The 22,966-nt window shown below is 44.1% G+C and overlaps 1 protein-coding gene across 1 annotated transcript in view; it reads right to left on the bottom strand.

Moving 5' to 3' along the window:
* The window catches only part of grm7 (glutamate metabotropic receptor 7), a 232,942-nt gene that overhangs the window by 87,521 nt on the left and 122,455 nt on the right, over positions 1–22,966 (bottom strand). The window contains exons 3-4 of the mRNA XM_030723843.1: positions 16,864–16,999; positions 15,439–15,593 (exon numbers count right to left, since the gene is read on the bottom strand). Of these exons, the coding sequence (XP_030579703.1) occupies positions 15,439–15,593; positions 16,864–16,999 (291 nt within the window). The remainder of the gene's footprint in view (positions 1–15,438; positions 15,594–16,863; positions 17,000–22,966) is intronic.

Below are 22,966 nucleotides of genomic sequence, written 5' to 3'. Positions count from 1 at the left end.
TGACTGCGATGAAAAAAAAGGCAATTTGTGATCATTTGATGTTTTCCATGAGACCAGGCTGTAAAACTGCAGGATCTGGACATCCAGCGAGGCAACCCAGCACACGCAGAGCTGATAAAGCTCCAAAAACACACTCTCAGTGATCTCCGTCTGAACATCCTGGCACACAGTGGACGGGAGCTGCTCGCTGACAGCTCTGCTGCTTTTAATTCATCACCAGCAGAAGGGAAACAGGCCGCAGCATCTTTCTGTGTTGTGGAGGTGAAGTGCACCGTGCACGTGTTCGTTTGGGAGGAAATGTTTGACAGCGGTAACGTCTGTGTCAGGCACGTGGTGGGAAACGCTTCACCTCTCTGGAGTTTGTTGTTGCAGCTCGTGTTCAGATTTTCTGGGTCACGGATCTCAGTGACAGCACGATGTAAAGCGTGTCAGACCGCCGTGACGCGTTATCCCGGTGAATTACAGCCGCCGGCGTGTCAGCCGCTGCCAGACGAGACTTTGGGGTCAGACAGCGTGACTGAGTCTGTTGTGAGTCTGTCACTCACACGCCGCCCTTTCATTTTTTATGGCTTGTTTTTCATTTTACTTTGGATGTGATTTTTATTATTCTCAGAGTGAATTCTGAGAGCAAATCAAAATTTATTTCTAGCTGAAACAAAGCAGAAATCCAAAACTCAAAAACATGTTCTTGCATATGAAATAAAAGGGAAAATATCAGAGAAATGTTCCCTCAAACGCATCATTAGAGCCTCTGTTCTCAGATTTTCTCCCTCATTATGAACTGCTTCATTTCCTCTGCAGGTCATGCAGCTGTTTTCAGGGATGCTGGAAAACAGTTTGTTTCTAAAAAAAAATGGGAATCAGCTGCAGGAGGAAAATACGTGCAGAATTATTTTCAGAACCCCTCTGACTTCCAAATGAAGGCAGTAATAAATGCACATTTATTCCATATTTTAACATGAGTTTGCTCAGCACTTCTGAAAACACAGACCTGAGTGTGGGTTAATGAGCAGCTTGCAAATACACTGCAGGAGGTGGCATCCACACACCAGGGGGCGCTGCTGCGCAGAGGGGTTCAAATAATTCTCATTTAAATGCATTATAAACTGCAGGAGCTCATTTCTGCCACACACTTCTTAAAACATAGAGCTGCTGAGAAACGTCCTCGAGTCACAGTTTGGACAAAGTTTTTCACCCTTTTTTGAATAACTTTATCAAACGATGTGAAGCGTTGTCAGAAACAGCCTGCAGCAGATGCAAAGATATTTTCCCGTATGGCTCAGTAGCATTCAGACTACAGACACCTGTACAGGTAAAACACAGGTGAAGCAGCCTGAAAAAATAAGCACCTAAAACTGGACTTCCTCTAAAAAGTGAGTCAACCGCACTTTTGGTGCCTCAAGTGGACATTAGAGGAACTGCAGTGTTACCGGCCCAGAGGCTGAAACATCAAACCGAGAGAACCTCTGTCCCACAGCAGAGACGAAGGAACCGGAAGACAATAAGAGAAATAAATGCACCACAAACAGAAGGTGAGGGCGGCTGTAATGAGCGCAGGTATGCTGAGCGAACAGCAGCTCAGGATTACCTGTGAAGGTGTGAAGCCGCCACTCTGACCCTGTGATTACAATAACTAATCTGAAAGTCATCTGCAGCTACATTTCCTCTCGGGCGTCACGTAATTACAGCACGAGGATGATGGAGAAGCCTCTGAAGAGAGCCGGGAGGAGTTGGACTCTCTGCTGCGGAGCCATTGATTGGATATCGAGCTGAAATCTCGCTCTGTCCTCTGCACGCGCTCTCTTGCTCTCACACAAATAAACGTCTTCGTGTAAAACACAGTCTTCTTTTTAACGACGCCATTCATCTCCATCCCTCTCCGACTGCTCTCAGTACGCTCACCTGCCAACAGGCCTCTTCAAGCTCTTCATCAGCACAAAAACCCAGAAAAATAAAGAACAACTTCAGAAGGAACCCTGATCATTTCAGCCTGAGAGGCTGAAGGTGCTCCAACCGTCCTCTTCTTTCAGAGCACGCTGGTACAAACAAACCAAGGTCACCATTACTTGGTGTGCGCAACGCTCTCAGTGTCGATGATGGATGTTGATGTCACTCCAGAGATGGAGGCTGTTGATGGTTTCTGAGTATTTAGATTCTTAAAATGGACGCGTTCACCTTTGTGTCTTTCTTCTGATTGATTTTATTTGGATATTATGTAGCACTAGTTCCTCTAATATTAAGGCTCCAAAATGCAGTCTAGCAATCAGTGAGTGACGTCAGGGTGCGTACCAACATCTTTTATATACAGGCCGTGGTTAGTTTTAGTCATAATTTCTTCAGATTTCACTTTTTGTTCAGTTTTTTTTTTTGTTTTTGCATGAAAACATTTTTTTCCACATTGAATTTTACACATTTAACATCTGTAAACTTTAAACTTGAGGTTTTGTGTTTTCTCCATCGGAACACGTCCGCTTTAATCAGTCCAGCTGTCTCGTCTTTCTCAGACACTGATGGATGCTGGCACCAGTTTATGAATATTTTACTTGCCTAATGCATAATTTCCTATTTTTCCATTCCTTATTTTTTGTTATTAGAACCAAACTGCAGGATTTTCTTGGAAACTTACTTAGCTGTAAGCTAACCAGCAGCTTTTAGGGAGTGATGATAAATGTTTGCAGGAAGTGAAACAGTGACGTGTATTTATAGCAGCTGTTATGTGCTATAAATGCTATATATGCAGCTGGTATCTGTGAGGTTAATGGTTCAGAATCAAAGATCCTGGCGTTGCTCTGAGGTTTGTGAAGCGTTTGGGGGGGGGGGTCTCCAGGTGGGTGTACGTTTGTGTTTGCTGTTTGGTGCTGCAGGGTATGTGATTTATCTCTCAGGGTTTTGCAACGTGGGGTTTACACACAGGCGCACAAAGTGCAGGTATCACAGCATCGCCACCACGAGCCATGTAGCTGCCGCTGTCAGGGGGGAGGAGGAGGCGGCGCCTTTCAAATGAAAATATCTCTCACTCGGGGGCATTTTAACGTCTTCTCCCATTTTATTTTTAACATAAACACTCTAAACAGCATTATCTGCAACACCTGGGACACGTCTCATGTTAGCGGGGTGCTAATGAAACATCGGGAGGAAACGTTTCCATCAGCGGCTGCCTGAAAGCTGCGGAAAGGCTGGGAGGAGAAGAAGCTGCAGAAAACTCCATTTTTAAAGTTAAATTTAGAGGTTAGTGGGAAATTTTCATTTAAAAGTTTTTAACTATTATTTCTGTAAGTTGGAGAGAGAGAATTTTACCCTTTGTTAATTTGATCAGAGTTGTGTGACTTTATTTAAAATGGATTTAATGTGACACAACCTGTGGAGCAACAGGTGAGCTCAATCAAGACTAAAACAAAGGCAGGAAAAGGAAAAGAGGAGCAACATAAACAGAAACCCACATGAGGAAGCACCCTTCAAAATAAAGCAGCTCACTCGAACAGGATGATACAGACGGAGGAACGTGGAAAAGAGGAACTTCAGAGCAAAGTAGAAACCAACAAAGACATCGCCACAGCGACGACTCAAAGAGGTGATGCTTCCCTGCAGATGGGGGGGAAACTGATGCTCAGCCCATCAGCACTGCTCTGAAAGCAGTTTCTGTGGTGGAATTTGGAAGTGGTTCCCAAGAGGATCTAAGAAAGACCTTCAGACAGAAGGCCCTGAAACTCGCTGAAAACACAGCAGATAGGGAGCAATATAAGGCACAGGTGAGCATAACCAGATGCTACTGAGGGCGGGAAATAACAGTAAGAAAGTAAAAGAAAAAAGAAGAAAAACATTTACATAATGATCTAACCTTCAAAATAAAAGAGGAAGTGAAGTAAACCCAGAGGGGACAAATTCACAGGGACAATAAAGAGATGCAGACAGACAGGAGAGCAGGAGGAACTCGGCAAAACAAGAACCGAGGGATAAAAATCCACAAATTAATGGAGTGGAGAGGACAACACCAGGGTCTGTGGAAAAAACAAAGACCAGGACTGCAAGGACAGGAACGCAGCTCATCACTGCATCCACACAGGATGCACCAGCACCAAACAGGAACACAGGAAGCCTGAGAGCTGAAACAGGATTAAATAGAAAGTGAATGAAACCAAGAACAGATCTCAGAAAACTAAACTAAGAAGCGAAACGAGAATTAGCAGAAAAGACCAAATTCAAAACTGCAAAAACACAAACAAAGGAATCAAACAGCAACCTTAAACAATACAAAAATGAAGTCCTAAAACTAAAAACGCTGGGTCATAAACCCACGACCATGATGACAAGATCCAAGAAAAATGTATATATTAACTATAAACACACACAGGCTGACAGGTTGTGTTTGTTTATAGATAAATACCATAACTAGCCAGCTAGCGATAGCTAACTACGTTTGGAGTTGGTTTTGTAACTGCTCATGGAAACATTTTTCTTCCTCGAATCGTCTCCTCTTCCTCCTCTCTGCCCCACAGGGACAGCTCCTTTCTGTCACATTTCTGTTTTGTAGCTTCATCCTCAAATGACCGAAACTGACGGACCATCAGGTCACAGCTGCTGATGCCAAACTACCTGAATGCACACGCAGTCAGTGAGCAAGAGGCCTACTCATTAAATTAGTGTTGTTATAACTGTACAAATATGAAGATTTGGAATAGCTTCTTCTTTCTTTTAGGACACTGCCATGTTAAAATAAATAAATAAAAAAGTTTCATCACAAATGTAGGGGAGCTTGGGGGCCCCCTGGTGGTCAGGGGGCCCTATGCAGCAGCATATGTCGCCTATGCCTCGGCCGGCTCTGGCTCCGACCAATCAGAACCTGGGATTCTGTTTGGGAATCATGGCTTCCGCGTCCTCCGGGCTAAAGGGAAGGGGGACTGCCAGGCTTTAAATCAGCATACAAAATCCAAATGAGCAAAAACCAAAAAAACCTCTCAGCTCACATTTGATGCTGACTCTGTGCCTCTTGTAATCACTGTGGGCGTCAAATGATTGAACATCATCAGCAGTGTAGTATTTGATAGTGAGGGCTTGTATTTACAGTGTATATTAGCTGTGGCGCACAGAAATCCTCTGCAGCGGGGCTGATGCACACGCCTCCCCGCAGCAGCAGCAGCAGCATGAATTTCTCCTCTGAAATGAGCTCAGTCTTCCGGTCTGTGAGCTTTTTGTATTCTCAAATGAACAAAAAGTGTCCTGGTAGCACACATTTCTCCTCTGCTGGACAGAAACATCCAGAAAGTACAAAAAACAAGAAGAGGACAAACAAAGCGAAGCCATCTGGGGTCACAGCTCAAGCTGGAGCCAAGCTCCAACTCTAATGGCCAAAATTAAAAGTAAGTGCCGGCGGCTTGAGTCACAGCCCAAACTGCTGCCGGGGCCGGGGCCAGTAAACAAGAGAAAAATGTCAATTAGCACCCTTACTTAGCTGAGCCTTGAGTGGGGAAAACAATTGGAAAAAGTCGTTTAATGGCCTTATTTAAGATAAGACTAATCCTTAATTTGAAAGGAAAGCAGAGGCCTGAGAGGTGGACGGCAGAGGAGACACGGGCAAGGCACAAATATGAGCGACTGAGGGAAATTACACGCTTTGGGGAACCACTTTCAAAAACAAAATGCTCCACGAAACAGGTGAATTTATGGTTTGAGACAATTACAGGCTTATTGTGTCCTATTATGTCATTTGTAACTGTACCTGGGGTCTGTCTGTGAGCACACAGCTTGGTTTTTCGCCCACCTCCACGAGAAGCTGCCATCTCACATCACTTCTACGTTCAGATCAAACTCGGTCCAATGAAAGGAAAGCAGGCTTACCCGCCAAGCTCGGAAGAAGCATGATCTAAATTTACTTTCATTCAGAGTTAAAAATTCTTTTACTTTTATTTTTGTTTTATTTCATTTATATAAAACAATCCATTTTCCCCCAGATGAGCCTGCATTTAGCTATAAAAGAGGCTCTTTAAATGTGTCTTACACTTATTGTCAGTATATGAACATACATCATGTCAGAACACAATGATCTGATGTCTTATTTCATTTAAACAGAGTGGATGAGGGGATGGTGGTGGACAGAGGTGCTCCTGGAGGGTTTTTAGGAGAAGAGGACGGGAGTAACGAGGGCGGTTCTGTCCCAACAACAAGAGAGAGACGGAGGAAAGGAAAACTGCGAGAAAAGGAGTCAAAAACGTTGGTGTGAAGCGGGAGAAAGGATGCTTAGCCTGATCAGTGTCAGCAGCTAAGCGCCTCCTCCTCCCATCTCTTTGCCGTTTGTCAGATTAGTGTTTCGTCTCTCAGCACAGCCAAATGAATTCAGCGTGACGGGCTGCCAGAGAGCATCCCGCTGAGTTAGAGGAGTCCAGGAAACAGACATCCAGGCAGCGCTGCAACAAACACAGGCCTGCGATTCGGACCAGTTACTCAAGATTCAGGCTGCGCTATCCTCCACACAGTGGAGTTACCAAGACAGGTCAAAGCAGGTCAGGTTTGCAGTTCACTTCATTTATATAAAATAATACAAAACAAGATAAAAAAATTTAAAGATGTAAAAGCCAAAACTGTAAAACATGACTGACATCTAAAACACTGAGCGGTACGCAGAGCAGGAGGACACGTTCAGGTGGAAGCATGAACCACAGGAAGTGAGAGCAGGTACATAACCTCTCATAATAAAGCATCGTTGTAACGTGGAGCGTCGACGGATTTGGTGTCTTTACTCGGTGTCTCAGCTCAGTGATGCTGTCCTCCGTGTTTATGCAGTCCTCATGGAAACTGTCATGAGTGGAGTCGAATAAAGCCGCAGTTCATTTTTCTCAGCTTCACATCCATCAGATGAAAAATTTGTGTAACTCTACACTCGCAGTCATTTCCTGTCTTCGGCTGTGTGAGGGAGGACATCCGTCTTGGTCTGATCATGTTTTAAACATAGAGTCAGATTAAAATCCGTATCCTCGTATCTCCTGCACACACACATGGGCACGCTGAAGCCAACAGCTCAGTGTTTCAAAGAGGATGGAGATGGAGAGGAGTGGGTGGAGGGGGGGGGCTCCTGCAGTCTGACTTCTGTTTCCTGGACGGCACAAAGCTGCTTCACTGTGACTCCAGTCTATGAAATTTATGCTTTGTAATGAATGATGTTGTCCATTGTTTTCTAATTAGTGAGAGCTCTCCAAATGAAAAATACAAATGAAAAATAATAAAAGACTTGCTATCAGAATGATAACAATTAAAAACAGGAGCCTCAGGCATTCATTGTTTCATACAGTAAAATTACGCCTCTGCCTTCCACAGTTTAGATTTCATTACAATTAATCAACAGCAGCAACTGACTTGAAGGTGACAATAATAATAAGGTGATAATAATGAGAGATGGTTCTCTCACTGCGCTATTCTACCACTTCCTGTTCCTCTTCCATTGCACGCTGCTTTTTGTGTAGCTTAATCTTGTAGCTTAATTATAAATCTTTAGACAACAACTTATTTCATAGTGCAATCTTCATGTGCTTTATCCATATCTGCTGAATCCATCCATGCATCCAGTCTCTTCTGCTTATCCGGGGCCGGGTTGCGGGGGCAGGAGCCTAAGCAGAGAAGTCCAGGCTTCCTCTCTCCCCAGCCACCTCGTCCAGCTCATCCGGAGGGACCCCAAGGTGTTCCCAGGCCAGCCGAGAGATATAATCTCCCCAGCGTGTCCTGGGTCTACCAACGGGCCTCCTCCCGGTGGGACATGCCCGGAACACCTCACCCAAGAGACACCCAGGAGGCATCCTAATCAGATGCCCAGGTCCAGACAAACAGCGGTTCAGAAGACCCCTATTGGTCTACAACAACGCGTGAACAGTTTACCCTGCCCGGATAGGAGGTTACCGTGGGCCCACCCATGGAGCCAGGCCTGGGGCGGGAGCTCGAGAGGAGGGCGTGTTTGCCGTGTTGCCTGGCCGAGCACAGCCCGAAGAGGTTAACGTGGGCCACGCCCTCCTGTAGGCCCACCACCCGCATTTTATTTACCGTATTTTCCGCACTATAGAGCGCACCATACTATAAGCAGCACCTACAAATTTTTTGGAAAAAACTGGAAACGTACATATATAAGCCGCAACGGGCTCTAAGCCGCTGGTATCTCCGCCGCTCCTCGGTTTTCCGCCAATTTACTCGGCACTCAGCAGAGGGGGACAGACAACCCCAATTTAGTATAACCAAGTCAATTCACATTGATTCGTTCACGCCGAGCTTACGTGCAGCGGCTCTATTTCCCTCCTGTAGTGCCAGGTCGATTAGCCCTCACTTAAAAGCGGCATCATAGGAAGTTCTTTTTGTGGTTTCCATGATGAGGGAGTTTGAAAAAAATCTCTTTTGTGCCTGCTGCTAGCACTTGTTGGCGCTTCTTCTTTGATTTCCAACTTTGACGTCCCATGATTTCATATCCTGCTAAAGAGCCCCTGGTGGTTAAAGAAAATCCACAGAAACGCCGCCACGGGCTATAAGCCGCATGGTTCAAAACGTGGGGAAAAAAGTAGCGGCTTATAGTCCGAAAAATACGGTATGTAGAATTCACAAAAATTATTTATTTAATTTACCTGACTGTTTTGTGTAGCTCCGGTTGGTTGTGTGGAACCTTTCTTATTGTTTGTCTTATTATTGTTTCTGTACCCCTACGTTTAGTTTTCTGGGACAACTCCTTATAAGGAGCAGTTTCGCGCTCCACTCTCCCCCTTCTTCCTGTGGCATTCGGCGGGAGCGGTGAGCGAAAGTTTAGTAATCGTAAATCCGGCTGTACTAGACAATAATGTCTTTATGTGTTTTGTTTGTGTAGGGGCTTACAGCGATCGTCACCAATCAGATTGTGATACTTGTTTAGTGTGTCGTCAGAAATAAAAGGAGATCGCCTCCAAATCACGTCGGTGGCCTGATCTGATCATTGATCCACACAACGCAGAGAGCTGTAGAAGAAGCCACCGGTTACACAAGCACTTGGTGGCAGTGGGAAGGACAAACTCCTTTTTAACAGGAAGAAACCTGCAGCAGAACCAGGCTCAGGTTCATCTGCTGCAACCGGTTGGGAGTGAGGGGAGAGAGACAGGACAAAAAAACATGCCGTGGAAGAGAGACAGAGATTAATAATAACTAATGATTAAATGCAGAGTGGGGTATAAAAGTGAAAAGAGGTGAATGAAAGCCTAATCTTAAAAATAGAGAGGGTGTCTGTCTCCTGAATCCAAGCTGGGAGCTGGTTCCACAGAAGAGGGGCCTGAAAGCTGAAGGCTCTGCCTCCCATTCTACTCTTAAGTATCCGAGGAACCACAAGTAAGCCAGCAGTCTGAGAGCGAAGTGCTCTGTTGGGGTGATATGGTACTATGAGGTCTTTGAGATAAGATGGGGCCTGATTATTCAAGACCTTTAGCTTAAAGCACCTTGAGGTGACTTTTTGTTGTGATTTGGTGCTATATAAATGAAACTGAATTGAATTAATAATTCAAGAAATATCTGTCTTGTCTGCTTCGACAGCCCTCCATCTGATCTGCTTCAGATTTGGTGGGTGTCTTGCTGAGGACATGATTAACTGCACTGCAAGTCTGATGTTGATACGATGATCAGTTCTCATATTTCAGCTCCACTGACTGCTGCCCCCAGTCATGCTCTCCAGTACTGCAGCTGCACTAAAACCATGAGGCTAAATAATTAGCTTGAGCTTAATTGTTAGTCCAGTGACTTTTGTGGATGTTTCATCACCAAACTGCAACTTCACTGTTTTTGTTAATGGTAAATACTGAAGCACATTATTTACTTTTCATCAGGCATCAAGATTTTTTGGCAAGTAACTAGTCTTGCAGCTTTGAGAGAACTTCAACAAAGTTATATAAAAATGTGCAGCACAATCGGGAATAGTAGAATAGAACAGTAGAATAGTAGAATAGAATATGACCTTTGGTAGGAATCTGTCATACTGTATGGTCTTTCTGAAATTTGTTAAAAAAAAAATGTGAAAGAACCCCAGTGAAATGCACTGGGAATGATGTCAAAGAGTGAAACACCTCGCCCACTTTGGAGACCTGGCTCTCAGGCATCGTTTATCTGAGGAACATCATGAAAAGTTTAAATGGGTCAGGAAGCTTTGGGCTTTCAGTGACTCAGTGTTTTGATGTCTTCTGTGGTTTTTATAAAAAAAACAACTTTTCCTCTTCCTTCCAATTCCTGAGTGATGACAGCATCACTGGAAATTATTCTGAAAAAAAATCTGCTTTAGCATTTTTTTTTTCCATGTTCAGACCTTTCAGTCTACAAGCACAATCTATAATATTTACATCAAAACGTAGGCATTCATGTTCTCTGTCACCTGATGTCACTCTTCTTGGAATAGATCCTATGGTTTTGATACAAATCACCAGAGAGCACAGAGTGTGCTGCCCGTAGCGCCCACAGAGACCCTTTATAAAGCAGCTTCCAAATTTCTAAATCGAATTAAATAATATTTCTGATAAGACTTCTACTTTTAACACCGTAGGAGACAGAACCAAACACACATAGCCGCTGTAGGATATGTTTAAAGTCTTTGCGGTGTGTTTTCACGTGTTCCCGCTTCAGTTTATTTATTTTTTTATAGATTATTTTTTACGTTACTATGATTATAATGAAGAACAATCATAAGCATTTCATAAGTTTCAAATAATATAACTGACAAAGGAATTAAATTTCAATTTGCCTCAAGACGCTTAAAGGTGTGCAGTCAGTATTTACAGTCGTCTTCTTCTTCTTCAGTTCTCTGTAGCCTGGATATCCAGTTCTGGACCAAATCCTCATCGACTGAGATCCCCTCCTGCCTTATCAGCGCTTACAGCTGAGCACAATTTGTGGGTTTCTGCTTGCTCTTTAAGAACTGACACAGACTCTATTTTGGTTTAAGATCTGTGGAGTTTCCAGGCCACGTTATCACAAAGTTATCTCTTTTGCACTGTGACACGGAGCTCCACCTTGCTGGAAAATGCACAGATTGTGACCAAATTGCTCCTGGGTTGCAGAAAGTTGGTTTTGTTAGTCTGGTCAGTCCAGGAGCTGCTGTCCCTAAAAGTGGAATAATTTTTTCAGTGAGACTTGTGGCTTGTAAATGGTCTGTGTCCACCTTCCTCTGCAGGTGCACTGACACACTCACAAAGTCTTTAGACAAAATGTTTTCTGCTTTTACTTGTAAAAGTGTGTCAGCAGAATCAGCTGAGACTTTGTGGACAGTCCTGGACCCTGAAGGTCCGTCTGTAAGGCAGACTGGTTGCATGTCTCTTGAGTTCAGTGACTTTCTGAAACCTCTGCTTCCCGTCCGTGACTTAATCTCTCTGCAGACATTCAAACATCAAAGTGACAACGAAAGCAAACCTGCAAACTTGCAGGTTTTGAGTTTGACGTGTAAGTTTTGAGAGACCAGAACCTGAACTTTAGATGTTTTCAGGAAACACTGAGTGTGTCACCTGCAGGCTTCTGGTATGAACAGTCAGTCGGTTTAGCAGTTTCTCAGAAGTCTGACATTAAATGCCTCAGATTTGTGGATTAGAAGATGTAATTGACTTTGGGAAGTGGATCCATCCCGGCTGGAGGCTGCAGACTCAGCAGGCATCTTCTGTCATGGGGGGAAAACTTCGACAGCCTGCAGCCTGCAGCTTGATACCTCATTTTCAACTTTTCTCTTCTTCTTCTGCTGTCTCTGCTCCTCTTCGGTCTCTCTTTGTTCCCAACAAATCTTCCCCAAAATCTTTTGTTCTCCATCTCCTACCCCCCTCTGTCTCACTTCCTCTCTGGGGTTCAGTCTCAGCAATTATCGGGCATGGTAAGCAGGGCTGTGTTCAGGCATGCAGCTCCGCGATTTACATGAAAATAGAAGCTGGATTTATTTTCTGAGATTTGAAAAGACAATAAATGAAAGAGAAGCTGACCTCTTCCATCCGGGATCGCAACCACAAACTTCACCGGAGATTTGAAATGAGGATTTGATTTATTCATAATCAGCCTCCGTGTCTTTAACATGTATGTGATATCAGCCGCTGTGACGGGGAGGCCAGGAAACACAGGGGGAGAGTGTGCACAGAAAACTGATGTCTGCATAAATGAGGACCGTTTCTGTCACTGCACACATTTGGCTGGACAAGTCTATAAGTCAGACAGAGCCACATATTAAAATCATGTAGATATAACCTTTCAGAACAGGAAAACACACAACAGTGTCTTTTTTGTCATTTCTTAAATGTTTCAGTCATTTACAGACAGCAGAAAACGGTGTTTGTTCCACCTGGATGAACCTCAGACCTACAGATTTCATGTTTCTGTCAGTCAGCAGAACTCACCAATCACAGTCATCGATCATGGTTACTGCAGCCTGGTTGCTGCACTGATACGTACATAAAAACAGTGACAGCATCCACATGCTGTTCATGTTTATATAGCCAAAGTTAATCCCCAACAACTGACGCCCAGACCTCCGTTTCCTCAGCCACATCCTGCCAAAAGATATAATCTCTCCAGGACGTTTTGGGTCTCCCCGGGCCCTCCTCCCAGTAGCACATGCTCCCAGAAAACCTCACCTAGGAAGCTTTAAGGATGCTGAACTACATAAACAGGCTCCTTTCGATCCAGAGAAGCAGCATCTACTTGCAGCCCCCCCTGAATGACCGAGCTCCAGACCCAGAGCAGGAACCACCCTTTTCCAGCTGAGAGCCACGGCCTCAGACTAGGAGGTGTTCATCCTCATCCCAGCCAGTTCTCACTCACCTGCTAACCTTGTTCGATGAAACCAGGAACACATCATCCACAACAAACAAAGGTAAGAGGCCACTGAAGCATGCAGCCTCTGCCGGCTGGCTGCTCCAGTATCAGTGACAAAGGGCAGCCCTGCCGAACTCCAACACCCAGCTGGAACTTACTGCTGCCAGTGTGTACCATGCTCTGACTGCACTTATAAAAGAACTGAATAGTTTGTAACAGGTCTGATACCCCACACTCCTGAAGCAAGAGCCAACCTGAAGGGCACAGTCCTGCGGTCTGCAAGTTACAGACAGGCTGGACAAACTCCCACAAAAACCCTTCAATATTCTCGAGAGGGTGAAGATCTTTGAAAGGCTCACGGTCCGTCCATGCATCCAGTTTTCTCCCGCCTACATGTATCTATTTAAATTATTCTTGTATAATAATAAGTTCAGTGGAGAGACTGGCTTCTAGAAGGACTTTGTGTTTACTCATATTGTCTGACAGTCTCTGCTGGTTTAGGCATTATTGGTGACAATGAGTCACGATGATTCATTTTTTAAAGATCAGTCCAAACACGCAGAATCAGTCAGGTGGTGTAAACTGTGTCATCAGATCAGACTTCACAGACGGGGAGGAATGACGGGCTCATGAGCTTTCTGCACAAGGTTAATCTGGCTGTCACTCTCATCATAAAGCTAAATTTCTCCCCATCACCCTTTTTGTCTTCTCCTTGCAGTGTGCCCTCTGGTGTAATGGGACTGTTGCCCTTAAACCTGACTTCCCCCACCCTTAGTTATACTGCAGTGTTCTCTGCAACTGCCTTTATGCTCAGAAAATCTCCATTTCCATAAATCATTCATCAGAGGACAGAGTTTATGAGCGTCAGATCCAAGGTGACAGTCTGAGTTTGCAGGCGCTGACCGGCTCGTGTTCCCCAGCAGAAGAAAAGGTCAGAAAGTGATGTTACAAACACAGAAACAGAAAACGTGCCGTGGCTGCTTTCATTTGGCTCCTGACACAAGTGTTAGTGTACAGAGGAACAAGAAGAAGAACAAAGAATTCATATTTTATTTGAAGTCGGAGTCTGAAGTGGCACAACAAAACGCAGCTGAATATCCCTGTCACCATCTTTGTTTGATTCGACAGCCGCACTCAGCGTTGTTACTACACGCGCTGTAATCTAAACGCTGTCATCAGCACCAATAAGGAGGTCGGCTTTTCTACCATTATGTTCCCTCTGATCTGGAGTTTCAGTGTCGTTGTGATGGCAGCGTTTCTCTGCATGTCACACCTCTGAAGAAGACTCAAAGTGAAGACTGCAAAAGACTCCAGCACTAAGGGAGAGTCCGGGATTTTTCTAAATAAGTTGTCTTTGCTTTTCTGTCAGGAGGTAAATGTTCAGCACGGCCACACTGTAAACACATGTTCAGGGTGATGCAGCAGATTCAGAGAGAGTCAGAAATACTGAAATATTTTCTGTTTTTTGATTAGAATCAAGTGATTATTTTTGATTAAGTTCAACTATTTTGTCAATCACTAATCTCTACTTAAAAGCATAATTTCAGCAGTTATTTTTTAATATCTATTAATTCCATTAATTGAATTGTAATCTGTAAATGCAAACAATGTCCACGCTTAAATGAGTATGTTTAACTTTTAGTCTTAAGGTTCTCAGCTGAAGTTATTTGGGTGACACCTTTGCAATCCAAAATTTAATTCAGTGTTATTTATATAGCCCTAAAATCACAACAGGCACCACAAGGTGCTGTAGTTCCGGCTCACCTGATCCAGCCAATCAGATCACTTTGTTAAGAATGCCCAAACGTTGCGTGTCACCTCTGATATCCTCAGGAAACAGCAAATGTTCCACTCAGAGAACTTAATTTTACACTCGGAGGTTACAACATCAGAAATTAAATCCTATTTTGAGTTCATCACGGGAAGTGTTCCTCCTCTCTAAAGACACTTAAGGAAATGTTCAGGATGAGGGTGAGCTCCTGTAATGTGGAGACATCATTTTCACAGTTTTTATATAACTCAACAGTTTAATATTTTGGACTAACACCTTGAATTTAAGCTTATAGGCTGCACGTTGATTGTATGGAGACAAAAATATCAAAAATATGATCATCTTTGTGCTCTGGTGCAAAACTCTGACTTTAATAACTGGACAGCGTTCGGCTAAACTCTGCACCTTCTTTAAAACTCATAAAATTACAAAGAAGTTACTTTAGACTGGCTTCTCTTTATTCATATGAACACTAACGTGAAGAGATCTGACAGAAAAAAAGGAAAAGCAGAAAAAGGTCTCCTTTAATAAATGCCCTCCGTGCCTGGGTAAGATATGAGGTTTCTGCAGTGCTGATAGAAGCAGAATAATCATGACATAATAATAATCATCGAGAGTCCTGAGCAATCTGGTGTCACAGCAAACCCAGAAATGGGAGACAGCGAATGTTCCCAGGATGATTGAGTTTTCAGAAGTTCTGCTTATTCAGGAATATGTGGAGTCAAAAACCAGAAGTCAGTTTCAGAGATAAGAACGAACACGGAGGAAAAAACAAGAAAGAAGCAGACAAGGAGACAAACACCGAGCTCTAATTTTTCTTCATGTAGCAGCGAGCTGGTAAACTTCGAGCTCACATATTCTAATAAAAGAGAGCAACATTAAACTGTAGCCAGCGATGAGCTTACCGCTGATGGTGGCCCTCTTTGGCAGGATGGTGATGGCTCCGACCGCGGCGTCCTCCAGGTGGTGGATGGGACTGTTTTTGGCGCCCCAGCTGTCGGAGCCGATCCACAGGAAATGACCGACTTGGTCCGCTCGCTTACTGGCGTTCAGGATGCCCCTGCATGCAAACAGAGCCCAAAGGCACTGAGTCACAACCAATGCCGAAGACCGCCCCTATCCTCACGTTCATCAGCTTACACCGAGATCGTTTAGTACTGTAGGCCAGGGAGCTTCATGCTGTTATCTGTAGAGAGGCTCAGTAACCAACACTCTCTTTTACTGACTGGGCCAATAAAGAGCTTAACCCCAGAGAGATTCCCACTGGGAATTCTAGGATTGGTTTTATTTCAGAAACCCGAAGACATTATTTGTTTTAGCATTACAGTTTTCATTTGGAAAAGGGGTGGATGATAACCAAAGCCGACGTCTGAAGGCTAAGAGCGCCATGGGAAAGTCTGATGGGGCTTGATGAGGACATTTGGACTAACAGAGATGGTGTCTTTGTGTCGGTGGGCAGATTTCTTAATAATAATTTCATATTACTCGAGAGGAAACTTCTCAGGTGTTTTGGACCAACAGCTCCTGAGTGTGCTGATGAGTTTTAGCTGGTGTCCACTTACATATTTTATCTTCTTTGTGGGCAGATGTGAATTTGCACAGATAAAGTTCACAGTTTACTTTGTGGAACTTTGAATTCACAGGTTGGATCCAAATGAGACAGGAAATAAAAACCATGTTTTTTTTTCTCCATCCATTTTCTAAAGTGTATCCGTGTCACGGGGGCAGCAGTCTAATCTCAGCCACCTCCTCCAGCTCATCCCGGGACACCCAGGTGTTCTCAGACCATCCAAGAGATGTAATCTCTTCAGCGTTTCCTGGACTGTCCTGGGATCTCCCGCAGTACAGCATTTTCCCCCAAACCTTTTTATTTCTACATTTCTCCTCACAGTGGATGGAGAGTACCAACAGACATGCCTACAGGAGTCCTGGTGTGCTGAGCTAATTTAACTGAAGATAACACCATTAAACACAGTAAATTAATCCATTTATTCATACTGTATTTGGTAAATTAACGAAAGGCTTAAAATTTGCTGACATGTCACTGAAAAGGTCCTTTGACGTGATGCGCAGCAGTTTAAAAATCCTGTTTGGTGTTGTTACTGATATAGGAACACCTTCAGGAGCCGACAGTGCCAAAAACCATGTCAGCACATCCATCCGGAAGGTTTCTCTCGTCAACACTGAGGTGAAGAAGATGATTCAGGTCATGTATTCAACTTTTATTTGGACAAACTCAACTTTCAAATATCCTCCCAGTGCCTGTTTTATTTCAGCTGCTGTATTCAAGTGGACTGCAGATCGAGCTGCACCAGCACGTCTGTTATTACCTGATATCTTCGTCGGAGGCGAACAGGATGACCGCCCTGGCGTAACGAGTGTCCAGCAGCTGGCGGATGATTTTATCGAAGTCGGAGGGTTTGTGGTCGTGAGGGATCTTCAAGGACTGAGCGATGCAGATTCCACCTGAGCAGACAAAACAAAGGGCAAAATTAACTCAGAGTCATCAGCTTCCTGAACCTCACCAGGTTCGAGAAGTATAATTTATCCGTTTTATCGACAGTGGCTTTAACCTTTTGGAAACAGCATTATTAAAGGTTCGGCCTGGAGTTCGTCCTAAAGGTTGAAAGTCTGACAGGAGGAAAGTGCAGAAGAAGAAGGAGGACTCTGCTCTCCTGACATTTCATGAAACCACCGACATCTCTGTGCACAGTCGTCTTAAAAGTCTGAGAGCTGGAGGCTGTGACGCCGCTGCTTTCAATAAATGTCACTCACAGAGAAACATTCAGTTTTGCTCTCAGTCGAAGCTCGGCCACTTTCTTCTCCTCAAGCTTTTAATCACACATTTGTTCTGCTTCACAGGCTTCAGCTCACCTGAACAGACCGATAAACACTTTACATTACTGAGAATGAATTAACGAAGGAACAGCAAAAGCCTTCACTGTGAAACCAAACACAGCAAACCATAAAGTAAATGATATGAGTCACTCAGCAGCATTTTAACAAGAAATCAGAAACAGAAACTAAGAAACTAACTCTGGAAAGCAAAATGTGACAAATAAATAAATGCAAAAATATACATTCACAACACTGGTATCCATTAGTAAAATAAATTCAGCTCAGTGTGAGTCTTTGCTGCTGTTAGTTCCTCTCTTAGTAAAACAGGACGTGGTTTTAAAACCTGCATTTCCTTTAATGGCCACCAGGGAGCGATACCTGTGACTGCAAAAAGTCTTCTGGTCCTAAATCTCTGGGAAAATGGGCCCCTGTGCAGACCTTCCTGCTGAGGTTGTGGGCTCAGTTGCTGGTTTCAGGCCATACTGAACGAAACACCAAGTCCATCATCACCCTCAGAAAGGAGGATTATCCGGGGATGCTCATTGGCTAACAAACTGTGACTGAGCAGTTGTTAGCCAATAAGGCGTACGGTGGGTTCACAGGTGTGTACACCCCTCGCTCAACCCATCTGGGTATCAAAAATATCAAGATGGCAAAATTCTTGAGGCAAGTGGTGGCTACGTCCATCTGTGGCAGAAACAATATTTGCTCCATCGCTCAGAGATACAGGCTGCCAGCGTGCATATATGAGGTAAAGGAGTTTACTAGAACACACACGATGAACTGAGTCCACACGAAATCCAGCTGATCACACACAGGTTTGCACTGCAGCTTCAAAGAGAAGAGATCAGTGACTCCTGAGCTCAGATCAGTTTTATTTGTGCGTCACATTTCACACACATAAACTCACCATTCTAAAATTATACATTGCAGTTGTTTGAAGAGCAGTTTACTCAGACTGTGAGTGAGAGCTCGAGGCTGTCTGACTTTTATTCTTTAATGCTGGAACAGTTCAGATGAGTCACACAGACAGAAGAGCGGTCTGATGGAGCCAATAATAAAACTACAGGCTGGCGAGAATTTAATTTACGCCAACACGGAAAAAAAAAGAAGGATGAAACTCTCGTGACCGCTTCGTCTGCATCTGAACCTTTTAATCTAGTCCTGTTTTAATGAAGCTGATGTATTTATCACGGCTCCGGCTGCTTTCACGTGTGGATTTCATCTTTAATCTGCGTTCAGGTTTTACCGCTCAGTTCTGATGCAGACTTTGGACTCCAGCTGCAGCTTAAAGTGTTTACAGGAACTTGTTTTATGGCCTCTTTAAGACGCTGATCAGGTTGAAAAGCAGCCAAACTGAAACAGCCTCTGTGCCTCTATCAGTTTAAACCTTTGCAGCATGACCGAGTTCTTTAAACTGCACAAATAGCTGCAGGACATTTTATTAAAGCCAAAATTACAAACATGTATTCAAATCGAGCAAAAGGAGAGCTGCAATGCTGATATTACTGCAAACGTCTGAAGGCTGCACAGATCTGAAGGTTGCAGGTTCAAAACCATCCAGGAGGATGACGGGCTGCATTATTACTGTGATGAGTTAAGAATGTGATGAGATGTTTTGGTGCTCACGAGTTTGTTTCACAGCTGGGAGAAGATGCTGTGGAGCTGCTCTGACTGTCCTCGGTGTGAAGGGACGTTTGGAGCTGTGTGTTTAAGAGCTGACACACGGTTGAGGTGTGGCTCATTTCTAAGGTTGTGTAACCACAGGGGGAGTTTCCATACATCGTTCCACTGTAAGTGAGAACGGATGAATTTCTGAACAGATTCATCTGTCTCACAGCTGCTCTCATTAAATTTGTCCCCTCGCTCCTTGCAGGATGCTCTGCTGCTCTTCCTCACTTCCTCTTTCTGGTTTTTGAAGGTTCGAGCTGGTTGGCGATGCCGCCCACAGCCTCTCGCACACCGACTGTCTGGTGTCAGAGTTCTTGTTCCAGGCACAGATATGCTTATGTGCCATCTTTCTTAAAAAAGGTTTGGACTTTCACACATCATGTTCCTCCAAATGTTGCATAATAAAAGTCTCACCAAGAACTCACAGATTTAAGTTTACTAAAAGACTTCAGAGGGCTTTTAATGTGAAACAGACACAGGAAGTGTTGAGGACATATAGACAACATAACACAGCAGCTTTAACGGGGCAGGAGCAGCTCAAACAAACTGAAATGCGATTGATTATATTCATCAAACATCGAAGAAAAGCTCAGTTCTGTTTTTTTTTAATGCTTTTTAGATTACCAGGTACACACAGATCAGCGAATTCGCTGAATCTGACGGTCCTGAAAGTGACTGACTGCCGGCGTGAATCAGTCAGACCAGCCGCTGTAAAGGGTCCATCTCGAGTGGGCGGGGTCAGCATCAATTCAAACTCTGAAGGGAGAAACGTCTGCTCTGTGGATAGGGTGTGTGAGACAGCCGTCAGTCTCCTACAGCACAGTCATGTCTGCAGTCGTTCTGTGAGTCAGTGCCTCCTGCAGATGTTTCCATCATTCTGTATCTTTTTGTGTTTTTGCTGTGCCTTCTTTGGCAGACGGATCATAAGGTGATATGTTACCGTATGGCTGAAGGGATGGAACAGTTTGTCTACTCGAAGGAAGGTCGATGGTTCGAGTTTCGGCTCCTCAGGTCATACTGAATGTAGCTTTTCTAGCTGGTTCAGCAGCATCCGGCCTCTTTCTCCATTAGCCTGGCATCTCCAGACAAGTTTGTGGAAGGTTCAGTTATTCTGGAAACTCTTCATCAGGTCTTGATTTCCATGATGCATTACTGACAGGCACAGACCAGGCCGGACACACCTGCATCCACCAGCAGCCTATCAGAGCAATGGTTGGTGGTTTGGCAGGTCAGATCTGGCTACATTTTAAACACAGACAGACAATAATAATAATAATAATAATAACTTAGATTTATATAGCACCTTTCAAGAAACCCAAGGACGCTGTGAACCAATGATTAATGTGATGAAATGAGGTAAAAAAAAAACAACAAAAAAAAACCAGATAATTTTTGCTGCGAGGAATCGAGAAATTATCTGTCCATTAAATTTGCCGTGAAGATATTTCTCTGTTTGGTACTCAATCTGCAGCCCTGCTGCTCATTTTCATTTTGATTTCTGGCTGCTGTTCTCACTAGAAAATTGATCCATATTTATTGACAGTGCAGTTTATGAGAGCACAAATGAGCTGTGCCAGGCAAGCGATCGTTTCCTCTGCAATCAGCCGAGATTCTTTCGGTATGCAGCAGATATTCTCAGGTATTCACCACAGCCGCTTTGCATGATTCACGGTTCAAAATAATCCTTCTATATCTCATCCTGGGCCTCGGTGCAGCACCTCAGTTCATCCTGTCTGCAACAAGCTGCTTCAGCTTCTCCCCCTTTAGGAAAAAGGTGTAAACAGAGTCTTTAGAGCAGCCTGAAGCTGGTGAGGAGTTTTCACCTCATTTGAAACTGCTTCATGTGAACTTTGATATGTGACAGAAAAAAGAAAAGCAGAACTGGTCCATTTAAAGAGCTTCGTTTTTTCACTTCCAGCAGAGGAAAGGCTCCAACAGGCCAGCAGAGGCGGTGGGGGTCGTCTCCTCAGGTGACATTAAGCTTACAGAGAGTGGAGCTCCAGGCAGTACTTGTGCAGTAACACAAGTCCATTATTCCTCAGCAGGGAACATCAAACTCACGGCTCAATTTTGCCACCATCTGTCGATGATGGACCCCAGTGGCCTCCAGCTGGGAGCTGCTGAGTCCCAGTGACTGGAGGTTGATTCAATTTTCATGGGGAGGTTCATCCTATCACATATGCTGGCAACTCACCGAATGTTTCCGCTCCATCCTGCTGCTTGCTGACCTTCTTCACTCCTTTTCAGCATCTGTCTTCTCTTTTTTTTCTTCAACTTTTCATTTTTTGACAGCATCCCACAGTATTAACACGCCTGGTCCACACAGGACGGTACCAGGGGTAGGCGGATCCATCCAAATATCAACAGTATCAATACCGATGCTGGTATTGGTATCAGATCGATACTAGCATGATAATCAGATCGATACTAGCATGATGGGATTGATCTGATAGCAGTACCAGCAGAATGACCCCAACAAAGACCATGAAAAATGAAGGAAATCCCTCAGACAGACCCAGACCTCCAGGACAGAGACTCTCTTGGTCCGTTCAGAGAGGCAAAGAATATCCAGGGAGATCATTTAGTGGTGAAAGCGATGTTTCAGTGCCGATTCTTCAGCATTAGTTAATGTTTAAGTGTTGTTGGTCATCATAGTTGTTATTTTAGCAGACTGATTACCCATAGACTATAATGAGACATTCAATTAATACACTGTACTACCTAAAGTATTCACTCACCATCCAGATCATTGAGTTCAGGTGTTCCAGTCACTTCCATGTCCACAGGTGTATAAACCAGCACCTGTGCATGCAGACTGCTTCTACAGACATCAGTGAAAGAATGAGTCGCTCTCAGGAGCTCAGTGAGTTCCAGCGTGGTACCGTGATAGGATGATACCTGTGCAACAAGTCCAGTCCTGACATTTCCTCACTGCTAAATATTCCACAGTCAGCTGTTAGTGGGATTATAACAAAGTGGAAGCGATTGGGAATGACAGCAGCTCAGCCATGAAGGTGTAGGACACGTAAAATCACAGAGTGGGGTCAGTGGATGCTGAGGGTCATAGTGCACAGAGGTCACCAACTTTCTGCAGAGTCAGTCACTGCAGACCTCCAACCTTCATGTGACCTTCAGATCAGCTCAAGAACAGTGAGAGCTTCATGGATGGGTTTCCATGGCAGCTGCATCCAAGCCTCACATCATCAAGCTCAAAGTGTTGATGCAGTGGTGTAAAGCACGCCGCCACTGGACTCTAGAGCAGTGGAGACGTGTTCTCTGGAGGGATGAATCACACTTCTCCATCTGCCAATCTGAGGGAGGAGTCTGGGATTGGTGGTTGCCAGGGGAACGGTATCTGTCTGACTGCATTGTGGACAGGGTAAAGTTTGGTGGAGGGGGGGGGTTATGGTGTGGGGGTGTTTTCCAGGCTCGGCCCCTTAGTTCCAGTGAAAGGAACTCTTAATGCACACAAAGCAGCTCCATAAAGACATGGATGAGCCAGTTTGGTGTGGAAGAACTTGACTGGCCTGCACAGAGTCCTGACCTCAGCCTGATAGAACACCTTTGGGATGGATTAGAGACTGTGAGCCAGGCCTTCTCTCCAACATCAGTGTCTGACCTCACAGATGTGCTTCTGGAAGAACATGGACTATGAAAAATGTCTGAGTATAATAAGCCTTTGTGTTGACTGTCCAGTCATACAGCACATTTAAACAACAGAAGACCAGCACATTTACATGTCTCCAAAAAAACAGGTTTAAAAAGTTTTAAAAGCTGTTTTATTGTATTACCTAATTGCAGTCATCGCATGCTTCATCATCAAAATTTGACCTTTGACCATTTGTCTCAGTGTTCTGTTACTTCTCTCATATTTACTTTTCTGTTTACTTTAATTTTTTTTTACTTATTTTGGGATTTGTTCTT

Source organism: Archocentrus centrarchus, unplaced genomic scaffold, assembly GCF_007364275.1.
Source record: "Archocentrus centrarchus isolate MPI-CPG fArcCen1 unplaced genomic scaffold, fArcCen1 scaffold_29_ctg1, whole genome shotgun sequence".
In the NCBI taxonomy this organism is placed as follows: Eukaryota; Metazoa; Chordata; class Actinopteri; order Cichliformes; family Cichlidae; genus Archocentrus; species Archocentrus centrarchus.
This window is presented reverse-complemented; position numbering and strand designations above follow the sequence as displayed.